Source organism: Dipteris shenzhenensis, chromosome 19, assembly GCF_047967505.1.
Source record: "Dipteris shenzhenensis isolate YYH24624 ecotype China chromosome 19, Dip_SZ_1.0, whole genome shotgun sequence".
NCBI classification, from domain to species: domain Eukaryota; kingdom Viridiplantae; phylum Streptophyta; class Polypodiopsida; order Gleicheniales; family Dipteridaceae; genus Dipteris; species Dipteris shenzhenensis.
Window position 1 is genome coordinate 12,136,330 of NC_141614.1, and position 16,081 is coordinate 12,152,410.

General features: G+C 41.4%; 1 protein-coding gene across 3 annotated transcripts; it reads left to right on the forward strand.

Moving 5' to 3' along the window:
• The first annotated feature begins 3,052 nt into the window (after positions 1–3,052).
• Positions 3,053–13,499, forward strand: LOC147890089 (uncharacterized). Of its 3 annotated transcripts, none has more exons than XM_087390586.1 (9): positions 3,053–3,636; positions 10,864–10,956; positions 11,043–11,147; positions 11,256–11,390; positions 11,561–11,659; positions 11,768–11,899; positions 12,105–12,284; positions 12,615–12,731; positions 12,942–13,499. In XM_087390586.1, the coding sequence occupies exons 1-9, from the start codon at positions 3,187–3,189 to the stop codon at positions 13,110–13,112; spliced, it is 1,482 nt and encodes a 493-aa protein (XP_087246712.1). In that variant the 5' UTR covers positions 3,053–3,186; the 3' UTR covers positions 13,113–13,499. The 3 variants fall into 3 exon arrangements, with proteins under 3 accessions (XP_087246712.1, XP_087246713.1, XP_087246714.1); XM_087390587.1 differs by having other exon boundaries at positions 11,771–11,899; XM_087390588.1 differs by lacking the exon at positions 12,105–12,284.
• Positions 13,500–16,081: the final 2,582 nt, after the last annotated feature.

Consider the following 16,081-nt stretch of genomic DNA (forward strand, 5'->3'; position numbering starts at 1 on the left):
TTGAAGTACTCTGTCATAGAGAAATTTTTTTTGGACGTGGCAAATGTGGAGTACATGGCCGGCACAGGCTTTTCCCTATAGTACATGGCCGCAGACTTTTCCCTTTAGGGATGTTTGTGTGTCTATTCTAGATTTTTGTATGTTCAGTTATGACTTTGTTTGCGGATGTGTATTTGGAAAGAGTTTCACACAAAAGTGTTAGAAGCTGAAATCATTATTGGTACCAATGCTGGTGATAGAACGTTTATTTGAAGGATAACATACATTCCGACCAACCTTAAACTTCCATTCGACATGAGGAGATGGCAATTTCCTATCTGATTGGCATTTGGCATGATAATCAATAAGTCACAGGGCCAAACATTGTCTATTTTGGGGCTGTACTTGGCGACACCAGTATTCAGTCATGGCCATCAATGCGTGGCATTTTCACGTATCCGAGCATCAAACAGTGGGGATCTTTGGAGAGCACGCAACTGTTGTTGGATTTGCTTGAGCTGGAGAGCTACCTTGGGTAAGAACCGTGTACATTGTTTGTTGCTTTATTTTTGTTAAAACAAAAGTTTTTTTGGATTATATTTGAGTGGGAAAACATGCTATTGTTTGTCTTTTAGGACTATTCCTGATTCAAGGTTTCTAATGAATCTCCATGTACACAATCCTTTAGATGGACGAGTCCATTTGGGATATTACGCTGTCCTGGATTGCCGGCTCAATAATTATAGTTCCTAAATTATCTTTCTATGTGATGCTGGTCCAGATACGATTGTTGGTACTCCATTGTATTTTCGTAGCCGCGGTGGATGTGGCGGACGTCGTAGGCTTTTCCCTGCAGTACATGGCCGTAGACTTTTCCCTTAGGGATGTTTGTGTGTCTATTGTAGATTTTGTATGTTCAGTTATGACTTTATTTGCGGATGTGTATTTGGATATATCAAACAGTTCTTTGATGTAGCTATTGCATGTTCAGACATGTGACTGCACTTTTGGATGTGATATTTTGAAGTACTCTGTCATAGAGAAATTTTTTTTTGACGTGGCGGATGTGGAGTACATGGCCGCAGACTTTTCCCTTTAGGGATGTTTGTGTGTCTATTGTAGATTTTGTATGTTCAGTTATGACTTTGTTTGCGGATGTGTATTTGGAAAGAGTTTCACACGAAAGTGTTAGAAGTTGAAATCATTACTGGTACCAATGCTGGTGATAGAACGTTTATTCGAAGGATAACATTCATTCTGACCAACCTTAAACTTCCATTCGACATGAGGAGATGGCAATTTCCTATCCGATTGGCATTTGGCATGACAATCAATAAGTCACAGGGCCAAACATTGTCTGTTTTGGGGCTGTACTTGGCGACACCGGTATTCAATCATGGCCAACTATACGTGGCATTTTCACATATCCGAGCATCAAACACTGTTAAGGTTTGCATTTTGCAGAGTGCGTCTGATGCCAGGGGCGAGGAGATGGATAATACTTCTACCACAAATGTTGTGTACAAGGAAGTTTTGTAATTGGCAACAGCAAGAGCCTAGGAGTATGACATTGCTCTTTCAAGCACTCTTGAGAGTTTCTTGGGTGGCAAATCTTCATTTCGGTAATCTTTGTATAGCTTTTTAAAAAGTTCTTTCAATATTCCAACTGTCATAGGTCTTCGGGAATGTTGGCTATTTACAGAAATATGAAGTGAGACGTAATATTTCATGACTTTGTCCTTGATAATGTTTGGATTTCATTTTTCATTTGAGTCATGGGTTTGCAATATACTACAGGCTATTTTCTCTTCAAAGCCTATTGTTTTTTCAAGTATATGTAGATTGACACGTGCGTTCTTTTTTTTCAATGCGATAGGATGTCTAGGCAGTTCACGTTTGTCACTGAAACAGGAGCGCAGGTGGAAGGTACATAGTTGCTTGACAACCACGTTTTATGTTGACATGTTTAATAGTATAGTCACTCACTTTTAGAAAATTGCAGATCCTGCGGGTTGGGGATCTCTGGAGAGCGTGCAACTGTTGTTGGATTTGCTTGAGCTGGAGAGCTACCTTGGGTAAGAACCGTGTACATTGTTTGTTGCTTTATTTTTTGTTAAAACAAAAGTTTTTTTTTTGGATTATATGTGAGTGGGAAAACATGCTATTGTTTATCGTTTAGGATTGTTCCTGATTCAAGGTTTCTAATGAATCTCGATGTCCACAGTCCTTTGGATGGACGAGTCCATTTGGGATATTATGCTGTCGTGGCTTGCCGACTTCATAAGGATGATGGACCACATACCATCACTGTTCACTGGCTGGGATACTATGAATGTGTGGGGACACGAATTTTCTATCGAGGGCAAAATGGGGACTACACGTACACCTATGTCAGCATTGTTGACAGCCCTTTGTGTCTGAGTAAGTACTCTAAAGAATGAGTTGGGTTTTACCAACATACATGTATAAAAGTTTTATGGCTCAATAATTATAGTTCCTAAATTCTCTTTCTATGTGATGCTGGTCCAGATACGATTGCTGGTACTCCGTTGTATGTTCGTAGCCGTGGTGGATGCGGCGGACGTGGAGTGAATGGCCGTCGCAAGCTTTTCCGTGCAGTCCATGGCCGCAGACTTTTCTCTTAGGGATGTTTGTGTGTCTATTGTAAATTTTGTATGTTCAGTTATGACTTTATTTGCGGCTGTGTATTTGGATATATCAATCAGTTCTTTGATGTAGCTATTGCATGTTCAGACATGTGACTGCACTTTTGGATGTGATATTTTGAAGTAATTTGTCATACAGAAATTTTTTTTGGACGTGGCAGATGTGGAGTACATGGCTGGCGTAGGCTTTTCCCTATATACATGGCTGCAGACTTTTCCCTTTAGGGATGTTTGTGTGTCTATTGTAGATTTTTTCTCTGACTTCACTTTCGGATATAATATTTTGAAGTACTATGTCATAGAGATTTTTTTTGGTTAGAATATGTTGCTGGTTTCAAATATTTTAGCATCTTGAGACCCGGCGGAGCGGGTCGCTAGCCCGTCATAGATGGGTAAGGTTACTCGTTGCTAATAATAAAGGGCGAGAGGCAAGGTGAGCGTGGGATGGGAAAGTTGATTCTTTTTAACAAGGTCCTCTTGAGACGGATGTTCCAAAGTTCCAAACTCACTCTCCAATGCTGCTCAGACCTTCTCTCTCACCATGATCCCCTCTCCCAACACAAAGAAACCTGTCCCTGAGTGGCTCAATAGCTCCCTCTGGTCTTCCCCCAAGCCTTCTCCCTCCCCCTCCCCCTCTCCTCGCCCCCCTCCCTCCTCTGACTTCATCCAATCACAGAATACTTCCTCTCCCCTTCTCCATGGCGCATCTGAGCTCTCTGACGATACCCCCGTCACTCCGCCTCAGGTCCTGCTTCACGAGGAGACGTTAACTGTCAGGGATGAACCCAAAGTCGCAGAACGACCAGCTGTAGATGACACGGGCTTCTTACCCCCCGTGGAAGAAGCAGGGCCGGACATTTTGACTCCAGAGGCATCGTCCATCTCGCCTTTATCTCACCTTCCAGGTCACACGACGCCGCCCGTCACAGCTGGCCCATCTGTTACGCGATGCGCATCGTTCGAGTCCAGGGTTGATCAATTCAATTCTGAGGTATGAACTTGCCGGCCGGTCTGATAATGCACTTGGCTCGCTGCCAATTAGGTCAAATCAAGTACAAAATCTGCAGCACCTGGTAGAGAGGAAGCCCAATCACTCTCTATGGGACACTTACGACACCTATGACACCCCAGACTCTTAGGTCGCCTAAGACGATAAGGATAGTCAAGTGGCGCCTAGGACACCTATCACTTAATCGATTGAACTCAAACCCAGGTAGATACCTTAGGAATTTAAAGCAAACTTTACAAGGCAGGAGCAGAGCAGGGATGGACTGATGAACATGTTTGGATGTATGGACCAGCTGAAACAGTGTATGTATGGGTAATTGATATGCTGAATCATCTGTACGGACGACTGAAGGTCAAGTGGCTGAAACGACTGTATGTGATGAGCTTCTGGCTGGTTGAATGGCATGATGCTTATGCTGATAGGTACGGGCAGTTTTGGAATATACCGTTCTTGGAACAATGTCAACCTGAAGCATATTGTCATGCAACCTGAGGTGGCTGAAACGGAACAGCCATGGCAAGGTGGAGCGGAGCTACCGGAGCAAAGTGGGAATGGTGGGTTGGGCCGTTAGCTCTGCACATGATTGATTGGAGCAGCAATGACGTCTTGCTGATCACAATAGTGAATGTGCGGGCTTGGCAACACTGTGGGATGCGGGTACAATGGGGTGGAACGAGTGACGCTTGAGCTGTAACAACAAAACAGGCCACGTTCATGGGTGTCTGTTGGCAGGTTGACAGCTAAATCTGCTCCAAGGAATAGTTGGGCAGATCAAGTGTGTGGGCTGTTAGAATATGCTGCCCACAGCTTGTGCTTGCATTGGCTGGTGGTTGCTACCCATACTTCGTTATCTTCTTTTTGTAGCGACTGCCATTGGTGGATGGCTACGTTGAGGCTTGCTTTAGCCTTGGCTAAGCAGATGGGCTTGGAACAGAGCAAAGGCTTGAACAATGGCCTGTATGCACTCACGCATGGTGAAGATTCCAGAGAATAAAGCAGTTTGGATGTGAATAGAGCTAGGGAAAATAGAATCAATCAACTAAGGAAAGGCTCTGATAACAACGTAAGGAAAAGGGGAACTAGAAGTGGGAGTACCAGAAGGGAAGGAAAAGAGAGAGAGAGAGAGAGAGAGAGAGAGAGAGAGAGAGAGGGAGGGCGGGGGGCATTGGATGTTGAAGTAGATTAAGGATAAGGACTCACGTTGAAACCTCTCATTGCATTCTAAAGGGGAAGAGGAAGATTGCTTTGTATATGATTGCGGAATATTGCTTTACTCATAAATTTGCAAGACAAACAGTGACATTTACAATATTGCCTTATAAAAAATGAACACATGATTAAGGGGTCAAGATGGGCAGCCCCCTTACAAGACCAAGGTGTCGAAGTCACCTTCCAACTTTAGACCAAACTGAAAGGACTCAGACTATGGCTGGAGGTATGTACAAGACATGACAATCCTAAGCCTGCACAATTACCACTGCTTCCATACATGAGTAACATTAGCCAATGCTTTGAAAAAGGAGATTTTGATATAGCATACTGTGTGCTTCTAGATCTCTGATGCAACTTCAAAAGCTACGTAGAAAACAAATTAAATTGTTACAGATTTGCCTCAAATTTAGAGTGTAGTGTGAGGAGAGAGTAGGATTGCATAGAGAAAAACATGCTGCAGGACTGTGGGAGCAGCTTGCAGAAGGACTGCTGTACGAAGGGTTTGTGCACAGAGAGAGGCTAGGAGGAGCTGCTCCAGAGAGAGCAGACGTGCTGTTATTGCTGCAAATGAGGGCAGAAGGCAGAGGAAGGGGTCGCTGTGGGAGCTGCTGCAGAAGGAGAGGCTGCAGGGGAGTATGCAGCAGCAAGCGGGGGAGAAAATTGTGTGCAAATGAGGGTGGGGGAGTGTTTCTTTTACAAATTTAGGAAGGGGCAGCTTCAAAACGTGAAACTGTGTGCCAGTTTGGAATGGGGGCTGGCTCCCTTGGATTTTGATGGGCTGCATGGGTGGGAGTTAGTGGTGCCATGGTTTATGTTGGCCCTCCACATGTCCCCACAGGCTGCCATGTGTCCATGCCACATGTCAGGCTGCCACATCAGCATGCCACGTGCCATTCTGAAATTTGGACAATGGTTACTTTTTGTTTCTCTGACTAAAAAATCAGTTTAGGTGATCAAGACTACTCAGATGTTTCAAGCTTAGATTTCTGGCAGCTAGCTCTATTTAAAGGACTAGTCTAGGGTTAGTTTGGCTATGGTTGGCCTGCTCACATAACCTGTCAGGCCTATTAGTTTGTCGTCTTGTCTTCTATGTCTTAGACTTTTTCATGTTAACAGCCCCACACCCAAGGCTACTGCGAACATTTTCTTTAATAGTTGCTGGGTCAGTCTGCATTCTATGAATTTGATTGGTTCCACATTTGGGTAATTGGATGGGGTGTAGTCTTTACGTTTCTCTTAAAGAGATACATCTCAACTTGTGGGACACTAATGCCTGTAACCCCTTCAATGGAGGGTCACCCTCAAATGCTCGACCCTTGTGAACTAGTACCTTGTTCAATAGAACGAAAACATATGCATTCTTTTGGCAAACATCCTAATTTAAGAACTTGAAATTTTCCACAAATAAAGATATGCAATAAACGAATTACCAACCAAGTGGATATGTATGTTATGAAGAGAAGTGACACATGTAAATACATGAGTGGATGTCACAGGCATCCACAACTCGTGGCATGCTGCCTACAGGCTGCAGCACCAACAAATGCTGTGCCAAGGAGCCTCTAAAGCCGATGCAGGTGAAAAGCTGACTTTCTAGTCAAAAAGTCAATGCGTTGGCTTTATGGTGAACATTGAACAATTGATCAACCTGGTTAACTGTCGTCGTTGACCAGTTGATGTGGGTTAGCGATCGGCGTTGACCATCAGACCAAGGTTGGCCAATCTGCCCTAAAAGCCGATATAAGGCAGGCCCCTTGGCCATTCATTTCATCCATCTTCAGGGCCCTTCTAGGGCAGATTCAGCTTCAGCTAGCAGTAGCCTTCAGGGTCGGATTAGGCCTAGATCAGGGAGCAGCAGATTTGCCCCATCCACAGCCTCTACAGGGTTCCAGCAGTGCCAACAAATACTGTGCCAAGGAGCCTCTAAAGCCGATGCAGGTGAAAAGCTGACTTTCTAGTCAAAAAGTCAATGTGTTGGCTTTATGGTGAACATTGAACAATTGATCAACCTGGTCAACTTTCGTCGTTGACCAGTCAACGTGGGTTAGCGATCGGCGTTGACCATCAGACCAAGGTTGGCCAATCTGCCCTAAAAGCAGCCCCCTTGGCCATTCATTTCAATCACCTTCAGGGCCCTTCTAGGGCAGATTCAGCTTGAGCTAGCAGCAACCTTCAGGGTCGGATTAGGCCTAGATCTGGGAGCAGCAGATTTGCCCCATCTGCAGCTTCTACAGGGTTCCAGCAGACCGGTTCAGTCCGGGAGCAAAGGACTGCATCTCGCAGCCTCAGTTTCAGCTTTACAGTGAGGGATTTCCCTGTATATAGTATTTTCTCCTTTGCTTTTTTGCATGAGGCTTTATTCTGTCCATACAATTCAGTTGTACGATATTGGGCAGACAGATGTCCAGTTTTTATTTCCCTCTTCGCTTCGGAGGCCTTTCATATTCCTCCTTCATATTCTCACACGCACTCCACAGTTCCACTCCTGTTTGAGTGCATTATTCTCTCAATTCAGTTATTAATGAGTATAGAGAGAGCGAGTGAGGCTTTGGGTCTCCTTGCTACAGTGGGGGTGGGGCTTTATTAGCCTAGCCCTGTAGTGAATTTAATGCTAGTGCTAACCCCATCAATTGAGCATAATTTTCCCCTGCATTACACATTCCCTGATGTAATTTGTACTCGCTATGTTTCTCGTGCAACTACTATAGCAAATGATAAAACCTCTAGGGACCCCCCATGGATCCCATGGATTATAAGCTTGGTATCATAGCTGGTCCAAAATGCATTTCAGGCAGCCCCGAAACATACGAAACATTTCAGAAACCGAAAGTTGCGTTTCGTAGCACTCGAAAAACTACCAAATCTAAAAATCGTATGATTTTGATAAAAACGCATATGCGCATCATTCACGAGCATTGGAGTACCTATTAGCATGAATGTGACATGAATCATGATTCATGTATCTTTCGCAAATTTGAAATATTACCATTGACTCTTGAATCTTCAAGGATGTGTTGTTAATTTTCTGATTTAGAAATTACTAAAATGTTTCAAATTTCAATGTCTAAGTGACATATCAAATGTCTATGCACTATGTTTCATGAGTTTTTTTTGGGTGGTAACAATCTAAAAGGTTTTAATTCCTTTGGGAAAAAAATATATTATTATGCACAAAACACTCTTATAGACGTTTCGGGATGGCCCTGAAATGTTTCCAAAACTCCGAAACCCATTTTGAAACTTCTTGTTTCGAAACTCCTTGACTACTATTCTTGGCATCCATTTCTTAAGCAGGGCTGCATTCTTTGCACACACCAGACATCTGACATTGTTAGACATACGTTAACTCGCACTTCAAGTAGCACGGGCTGCAAATGTAGAGCCTTTCCCACCTAAATCTTCCACCTGACTTTGTGCTCTTAGAGACTTGAGACCATTACATTTCCCTATCATGTACCTCAGTTAGCAGACCTCACAACACGTGTGAAGGTCATTCTACATGGTAATCATCGCGATGAGAGTATCTCATCAAACTCCATGTTCCATACACTCACTTGTTTAGCTAGTTCCAGCCTCTCTAAGATACTTCTTCATTCACCAAGTTGCCCCTTGGAAAAGCAATGACTCACACTGATTTATTTAGCTAAGAAATCGTTTAACTACCTCGCACAGTGGGAGTGGTATTCTATATGACATGAGATCATGTGCCTTGCTCTAAAAACAAATTATAGTTCTCAATTAGGTTTATTGACCGGTTAGCCATGTTGTAGGAGGTGCATGCCTAATTTCTAGCACATGTTACAATCTTGGGTCTTCACTAGAATCGAGGGCAAAGCCCTTGTCACGAGGAATCTAAAGATCAACATGCGTGAGACCTTGCTTACTTGTTTAAGAACCCATGAGTATTTTGATGTGTCCCATTAGCTAGCGACCTTGAATGGTCCAAAGTGATGCGATCAACAAGAAAAAATGGAGGAAGGCTTTACATGTTTTATTGGAGACAGCTTTCACTGAAGGGGCCTTCAAAAAATTGTTACCGATGATGGAGCATGTAATATCAAAATTAAGGCTTATTGGAAGAGAGTCGTAATTTTTCTTATTGGCGAATATTTCACATTGCAAAAGGTCTTACTGTTGTAGGCAAAGGAGGTATAATAATATTTGAGAATTATTTATTTAACTCTATAGAACTGCATGGATGATCTATAACTGTGCTTGGTGTTTACTTGTGTACACATCATCTAAAGTGACCAAGTCTTGCTTTCAGAGTGTCTTCTACCCAATTCCATGTTTCTTTGACAATAAAAGGTTTGCAATTGTTTAGAAACGCTTTAGAGTTTCACCTTTAATGAAATGGTTTTTTTTTTTGACTAGGGCCCAACCCTCAATTTGGCTTGTTCTATTAGTTAATTAAGGTTAAAACTAACTCAATCTTATATAAAAGTTGAGAACTTGTTTATGAATTGACCTACCCTAGTTAGATTAGCTCTAGGGTTAGCCTAACCGATTACAAGTGCCTAGGGGCTAGAATAGGTTTAATCGTAGGCTGACTTTAAGCAGCTTTTGTAAGACTTTAGGCTGCCCAAGAGACTCTGTGGGTCTTTAGAAACCCAGTAGCTGCTTAGGCTTGGGCACTCATGACAACATAAGTGTTTCTTTGCTTGCTAAGTATGTCTTCCTTTTGTTTTTCATAAAAGTTTTTGTTCTCTTCTATTTTCTGTGTAGATTTTTGGTCTTTAGAACAACAAAAAATCTGAATTTGTATGATTGGACATATTCTAATCTTAGAAAGGTATATATAGCTTTTGTAAAATCTGTGGACCTTTATTTAGGCCGAAAGCTATTTTTCAAGAGAATTGGGTTTATTTCTTGTAGGCTGTCCACACAGTGAGGATTCACAAATTTAACCAGAACTCTTCACCTGTCATCTAAATTCAGTTACGTGAGCTTTCCATATTCAAATTATTGCAGATTATGCTTGTGGGGTGCACTGAGCTCTCTGGTATCTGATATTATTTTTTTTGCCCTATTTCTCCTTGTGCACATCGGTTTTCATCTGTTTGTGCTCCAGGGCATGCGTTTGAGTACTCTACCCCCCATGCTTGAATCGCTGATAATCAGATCTTTGGAGATAACATATTGTATATTTTCACCTCACCCTGTGGTCAGCACACCCAATCCCAATGTTGATTTGCTCCAAAGCTTCCAGGTCTTACTCCTTGTCAGCAATTTGTATCTAGATCCATCACAAATAGAATTGGATTCTATTCCCATCATTGTTATTTTGATTTCTGTCTTGCCAGGCATCTGCTTTTGGTATTTTGGTGGATCTACAAGTTTGTAGGACGTTGTTCTTGGGATTGTACCCTTAAGCTGTGGCCAAGTTATTTTGTATGCAATTTGTAGTTAAGGTCCCTTTTCGGAATCTTTTGAAACCCAGATGGCAGCTTATGCTTTGGTACTGATGAGAACATAAACGTAGCTTTGCTTGCTTAGTTATTTATATATTTAATTTTCTTCCTTTACCCATAGATTTGTTCAAAGCCATTTACAAATTCCTATCTTTCCTTTGTTCTCTTGCCTTTATTAAAAAAAAATTAATTCATAGATTGGATATTTTCTAGTATTATGATGGTATATGTTAATAATTGTACTTCAGTTGTACTCAATTAATCTCCCTTTGGGATGGGGTCTTCCGTGGTATCCTGTATCTTTTACTTGAAATAAAAGCAAGAATATCCTAGAATTTGGATCTCCAATCTTAAATGGGGGGATGCTGCCTCATTTGACCCAGTTGGCCTTGCGAGTCTTTTGATGTGGTTTCCATCTTTCCATCCATCTGTTCGCATATTTGCACGTGTGTATACATAACGTATGTATGTAGGGCCTCTTTATGAACTTAATGAAAGCGAAGGTAACCACTGTGATTTGGAAAACTATCAGTATGTCTTAGCTGACAGTGGATGCTTTGCATTTGTTTCTTTTTTTCCTATCAAGCTATCCAAGAAGGTTATATCAATTAATGAGCTGCGACAGCTTGCATCCCAAGGAGTTCCTGACTGTGGAAGTATACGTGCAACAACATGGAAGGTCGGAAATTTTTGAATCCGAGCAAAGGCTGAAACTTTCTAATATCTTGACTATTCAATGACAGAGTGTGTACTTTTTTATGGCAGCTTCTCCTTGGTTACTTACCCAAAGACCGAAGCCAGTGGAGCGTTGAGTTCACTAAGAAGCGTGCAGAATATGCTGCTTTCAAAGAAGAACTTCTTGTGACACCTGTAAGTTTCCTGATGATTAAATCAAAAGCTCATTATATACTTTCTATACATCAAGATTCAAAGTGCAGTGTGCCAAATTTCAGGTTCTGATTTTGAGGCTGGTTTTAGTCAGAGATTACCAGGAGGGAGGAGGCTGAGGCACTGGACAGGTTCAATCAAGGACTGCTGCCAAGACATGACATTACTCACGATGATCATCCTCTCAGCCTTGGAAAGACTAGCATCTGGCATCAGTTCTTCCTGGTTTGTTAATACTTTGCTCATTGTTGCTATTTTGATATCTTATTGCATCAGACGAAAATAATGCACTGGAGAATAATCCCCCTCAAATAATCTCTCTTCATGCTTGTTGAGCAGAGTATTATCTCCCTTAGTTTTTTAAAGTTTGGTTGATAGGTGGCTTTTCCAAGCAGGATTCCGAGGTTTGTGAGCAGATAGATCGGGATGTTAAAAGAACGCACCCAGACATGCAATTTTTTTGTGGGGATTCAATTGCTTCTTTGAACAATCAGGTAAGATACATCAGTGTGCTATTTGTAAAATAACAAGCCTCTGGGTGCTCAGCAGATCAATGTAGTCAAGTTTTTGCTGATAGCTAATATCTATCGACAAATTTGTAGCAGGAGGCTATGAAGAGAGTTTTGTTCATCTTTGCGAAATTGAACCCTGGCATTCGTTATGTTCAAGGGATGAATGAGGTGTTGGCTCCCTTGTATTATATTTTCAAAACAGACACTGACGCAGAGAATGCTGTAAGTCAGAATCATTTTGTAGGCCTATTTGCTCTTATGTCTGTGGAATATATTTTGGCCGTTGCCTTGCCCAAACATATTTGGTTGAATTATCAATTGCTTTTCCTATTTATATACTTTTCAAGTTGAGATTGTAGATGTAGGGAAACCTTCTGCTCAGAAGCTAAGATGCCCAAATGTGATTCGTGATGTTGCTATCGTCTAGGACAATGCAGAGGCAGATTCCTTTTTCTGCTTTGTGGCATTGCTTGGGGATTTCCGTGATCATTTTGTGCAACAATTGGACAACAGTGCTGTTGGCATTCGCTCCACAATTGCACGGCTGAATGCCTTGCTGAAAAGGCATGATGAGGAGTTATGGCGCCATCTGGAACTCAGCTCCAAAGTAATTAATCAATCAGCTGCCATTGCACTTGATTAAAGGGAAGGAAGAGGATAAGGAACAAAAGAGACAAGCTCACTAATTTGGGCACATGAGAGGCTTCGGTAACTGTTTAATTCCTGTGGGAAAGGAACTGGGGGTATATCCGCCCTTGCTTTGACAGTAGTTGCTATGACGTTATAATATCCATTACAAATTGCTTAATGACCATCCAAGCAGGTGTAGACATGAATGTGCTGTCTGTTTGGCACCCTGAGAAGAATTAGATAGAGCTTTTTGCCTTAAGATTTGGCCTTCTGATTGATGGGTTTGATGATCTTGGATTTTTTTCAGGTAAATCCTCAATTTTATGCGTTTAGGTGGATTACTCTCTTGTTGACGCAAGAATTCGATTTTCCGGACTGTTTGAGGCTTTGGGACTCCCTCCTTGGCAATGTAGATGGACCACTGGTAAGTGATTCCTTGATGCACGCAAAATCGAGGGACTTTGTAGTGTAAGGTGGTAGTTAGATTTTGTGGATTAACATGATGTCAAGTATCAAAACCAAATTACATTTCAAAAAATCAAAACACATTCCGGACTCAATAATTAGGGATCAAACAATTTAACTGAGGAAATACGCTTTTTAGTTGCTAATGTTGCTTTACTGCGGGTCACAGGAGGTATTATTAAGAGTGTGCTGTGCAATGCTTATAAGTGTGAGAAGCCGCCTGCTAGCTGGTGATTTCACCTCCAATCTGAAGCTTCTTCAGCATTATCCATCCATTGATATTCATCATTTACTTCAAGTTGCAGATGAATTAAAGGCAAAAGAATCATTGCTCGGGTGACTCTGGACCATTCTTTTGGCCTGGTTCTGGTGTTCCATTGAAATATGCTACAATCATGGCTGACATCACAGTGAATTTAAGTTTCTTTGGCATCCCTTATCACACTTCATCATTGCAATGATATGATGCAACAGCTATGATAGATCAAGTGTACATAAGTGTCTATCATAGCTAAGGAAGCCAAGATGATCACCATTAAGAGTGGATAACTTAAATTGAATATCCATTCCATTTCTCCCAGGAAGCTGCTTTTGATTCCACAGTTTGGGCACAGTGACAACCTTTTATCACTTTGAAGGTTGTATAGTCTGTTGGAATAGGTTTCTGGAGCATATCTTTTTTGTGATTCTTTAGGAATGTTGTAAGCAAAATAGTATTGGTGGTGAATTCCCTTGTGGTGGCCAGCGCACAGATTTATGTGTCGATTTTCTAACCACATAGAATGCATTTTTAAATCAAGGAAATGGGAGAGTACTGCTGATGCAGCAAAGTGAGAATATATTATAGTGTTATACTTTATATTCCTTTAAATTCAGGATCAATACATGAAATATGCATAGAGGAAAGGTTCGTGGAAAATGAGAATTTATTTGGTAAAATAAATGGATTGTTTGATTGAAATAAAAAGAACATCCGGTACATTGATCACATTGTCGTTTGTCCATTCAAGAGCAAAAATACCACGTATTGGAAACTTATCGCCTAAACTTGCAAGCCTTCTTTAACAACCACCTCAGTAATGGATGTTGAGATATGTGTGATCACTTGTGTCTACATTGTCGTTTGCCCCTCCAAAGAGTAAACGTGAACTTGTTGCTTATGTTTTTGGAAACAATATTTTCCAACTAGCGGTATGTTGAGATGTGTATGGTCATTTGTGTTTTGAAGCAAATTGGCCTTGTTTGCAAATGAAGGTTTGCATGTAACATATTAGATTGCTCCATGTTACAATTCTAGCACTTTAGAATTGTAGCCAATACACACTATATACTTGGATGAAAAGAAAATGAATGGTTTACTTGCAAATTTCATTGTCAACAATCTTTGTGATAACATTCCTTTATACTTTTGGAAGACCATGTAACTCATGTAGACTTTCTAATGTATATGATAAATAAGTAGCAAAATCATAATCACCATGACTTAGAAATGGAACAAATTTTAAAATTTACTAACACTTTGCATTTGTGTATCTTTGAAAATTTGATTTATATAGAAAGCTCTAAACTTTCTTCCATGAGAGCTTGCATCCTCCCAAATTGCATTCCAAAGTGCATTGACGGTTAATGAGCATCTCGGCCAACTTTGCCAATTGCTTCATTCTAATCTATTTATTAAAGTTGCTCCCTTGGCTTCAAATTTAACTTCTTGGGAATTAGAATATCAAAGACTATGCAATGTGGTATTGGTTGACTCCAAGTATTTAATGTGATGCTTCACATTTTTGTGTGACGCTCCATATTTTGTGTATTAATTTCTTTTTAGTTTTAGTGGTAGTAGTTATTCATGAAGCTTATTTTCATGTCAATTTTGTGTTTTTGAAATACTACTAAGTGATTTGAGATTTAATAGCTTTGTGGATTTTAAAGTTGAACGTGAAAAGGAGTGATTGACTTAAAAAGAACTAAAGTTATTGCTAAAATGGTCCAAGAATGGAGCAAATTGGTCGCGAAGGGCAAGAAAAGCAAGATAAAGCGGAAAAGCTAGCTAAAAGTGAAAAAAAGTAGGTCGCACCTTTCTTGGATAAAAACATCAGTCACTATTTCGACCCGACCTCTCCATCCATGATCAGCTCGCGTAGAGAGTGATATTGAATCTCAATGTGTTTTGTGTGAGCGTGGAACACCGGGTTCTTTGCAATCGCCATGCAACTCTGATTGTCACATGATAATTGCGTAGGCTTGTTCTGCACTGCACCCATATCCCCAAAATCCTCCTCAACCACACTGCTTCGTAAGAAGCAAAGCATGCAGATTTGTACTCGGCCTCGGTAGAAGAAAGCAACTGTGGGTTGCTTCTTGCTGACCCATGACACAACTCCAGATCCAAGTGAGAAACAGTACCATGTCACTGATCTCTGCTGTCCACGTCTCTTACCCAATCCGAGTCAGAGAATCCGATCAAGATGTTGCCCTTGGTATAGGTGATGCCATAATCAAGTGTGCCTTTGATGTATTTCAGCACCCGCATCTCTGCCCTCCAATGGTTCTCCCAGGGCTTATTGGAAAACCTGCTTAGTACACCAGTCGTAAAATTGATGTCTGGCCGTGTGTTGCACAGGTAAATCAAGCTGCCCACAAGCCTTCTGTACTTCGCTTTGTCCACTAATGGTGATGAATCTTCGTTTGAGAGCTTCGCGTCAACCTCCATAGGGGTATCAAGTGTTTTGCACTCAGCCATGCCAAATGCCTTCAGTATCTCTCCAGCATACTTCAGCTGTGAAATGAAGATATGTTTCGGCTCTTGCCAAACTTCTATCCCCAAACAAAAATGCATCAGTTCGAGGTCTGTCATTTCAAACTCTCTTCTTAGCAAATGCTTCGTCTGCGAGATCTTCTCTTCATGGTTTCCTGTTATGACAAGGTCGTCCACATAAAGGACTACGATCATACACATGCCTCCTTCTCTGAAGATATACAAATTTACATCAGATGGGCTCCTCCTGAACCCGTTTTGCAGAAAGTAGGCATCAATTTGTTGGTACCACGCTCATGGGGCCTGTTTCAGCCCGTAAAGTGCCTTCTTCAGTTTGCAGCCTTTACCTTCTGAAACGGGTATCTCAAAACCTGGTGGTTGTTCCACGTATACCTTCTCCTTGAGATCTCCATTCAGAAAGGCGGATTTCACATCCATCTGAAACACGGGCCAACTTCCCTGGGTTGCTAAAGCCAAAACACTGCGAATTGTGGTTAGTTGAGCTGTGGGAGCAAAAGTATCATGATAATCAAAACCATGTACCTATGCAAATC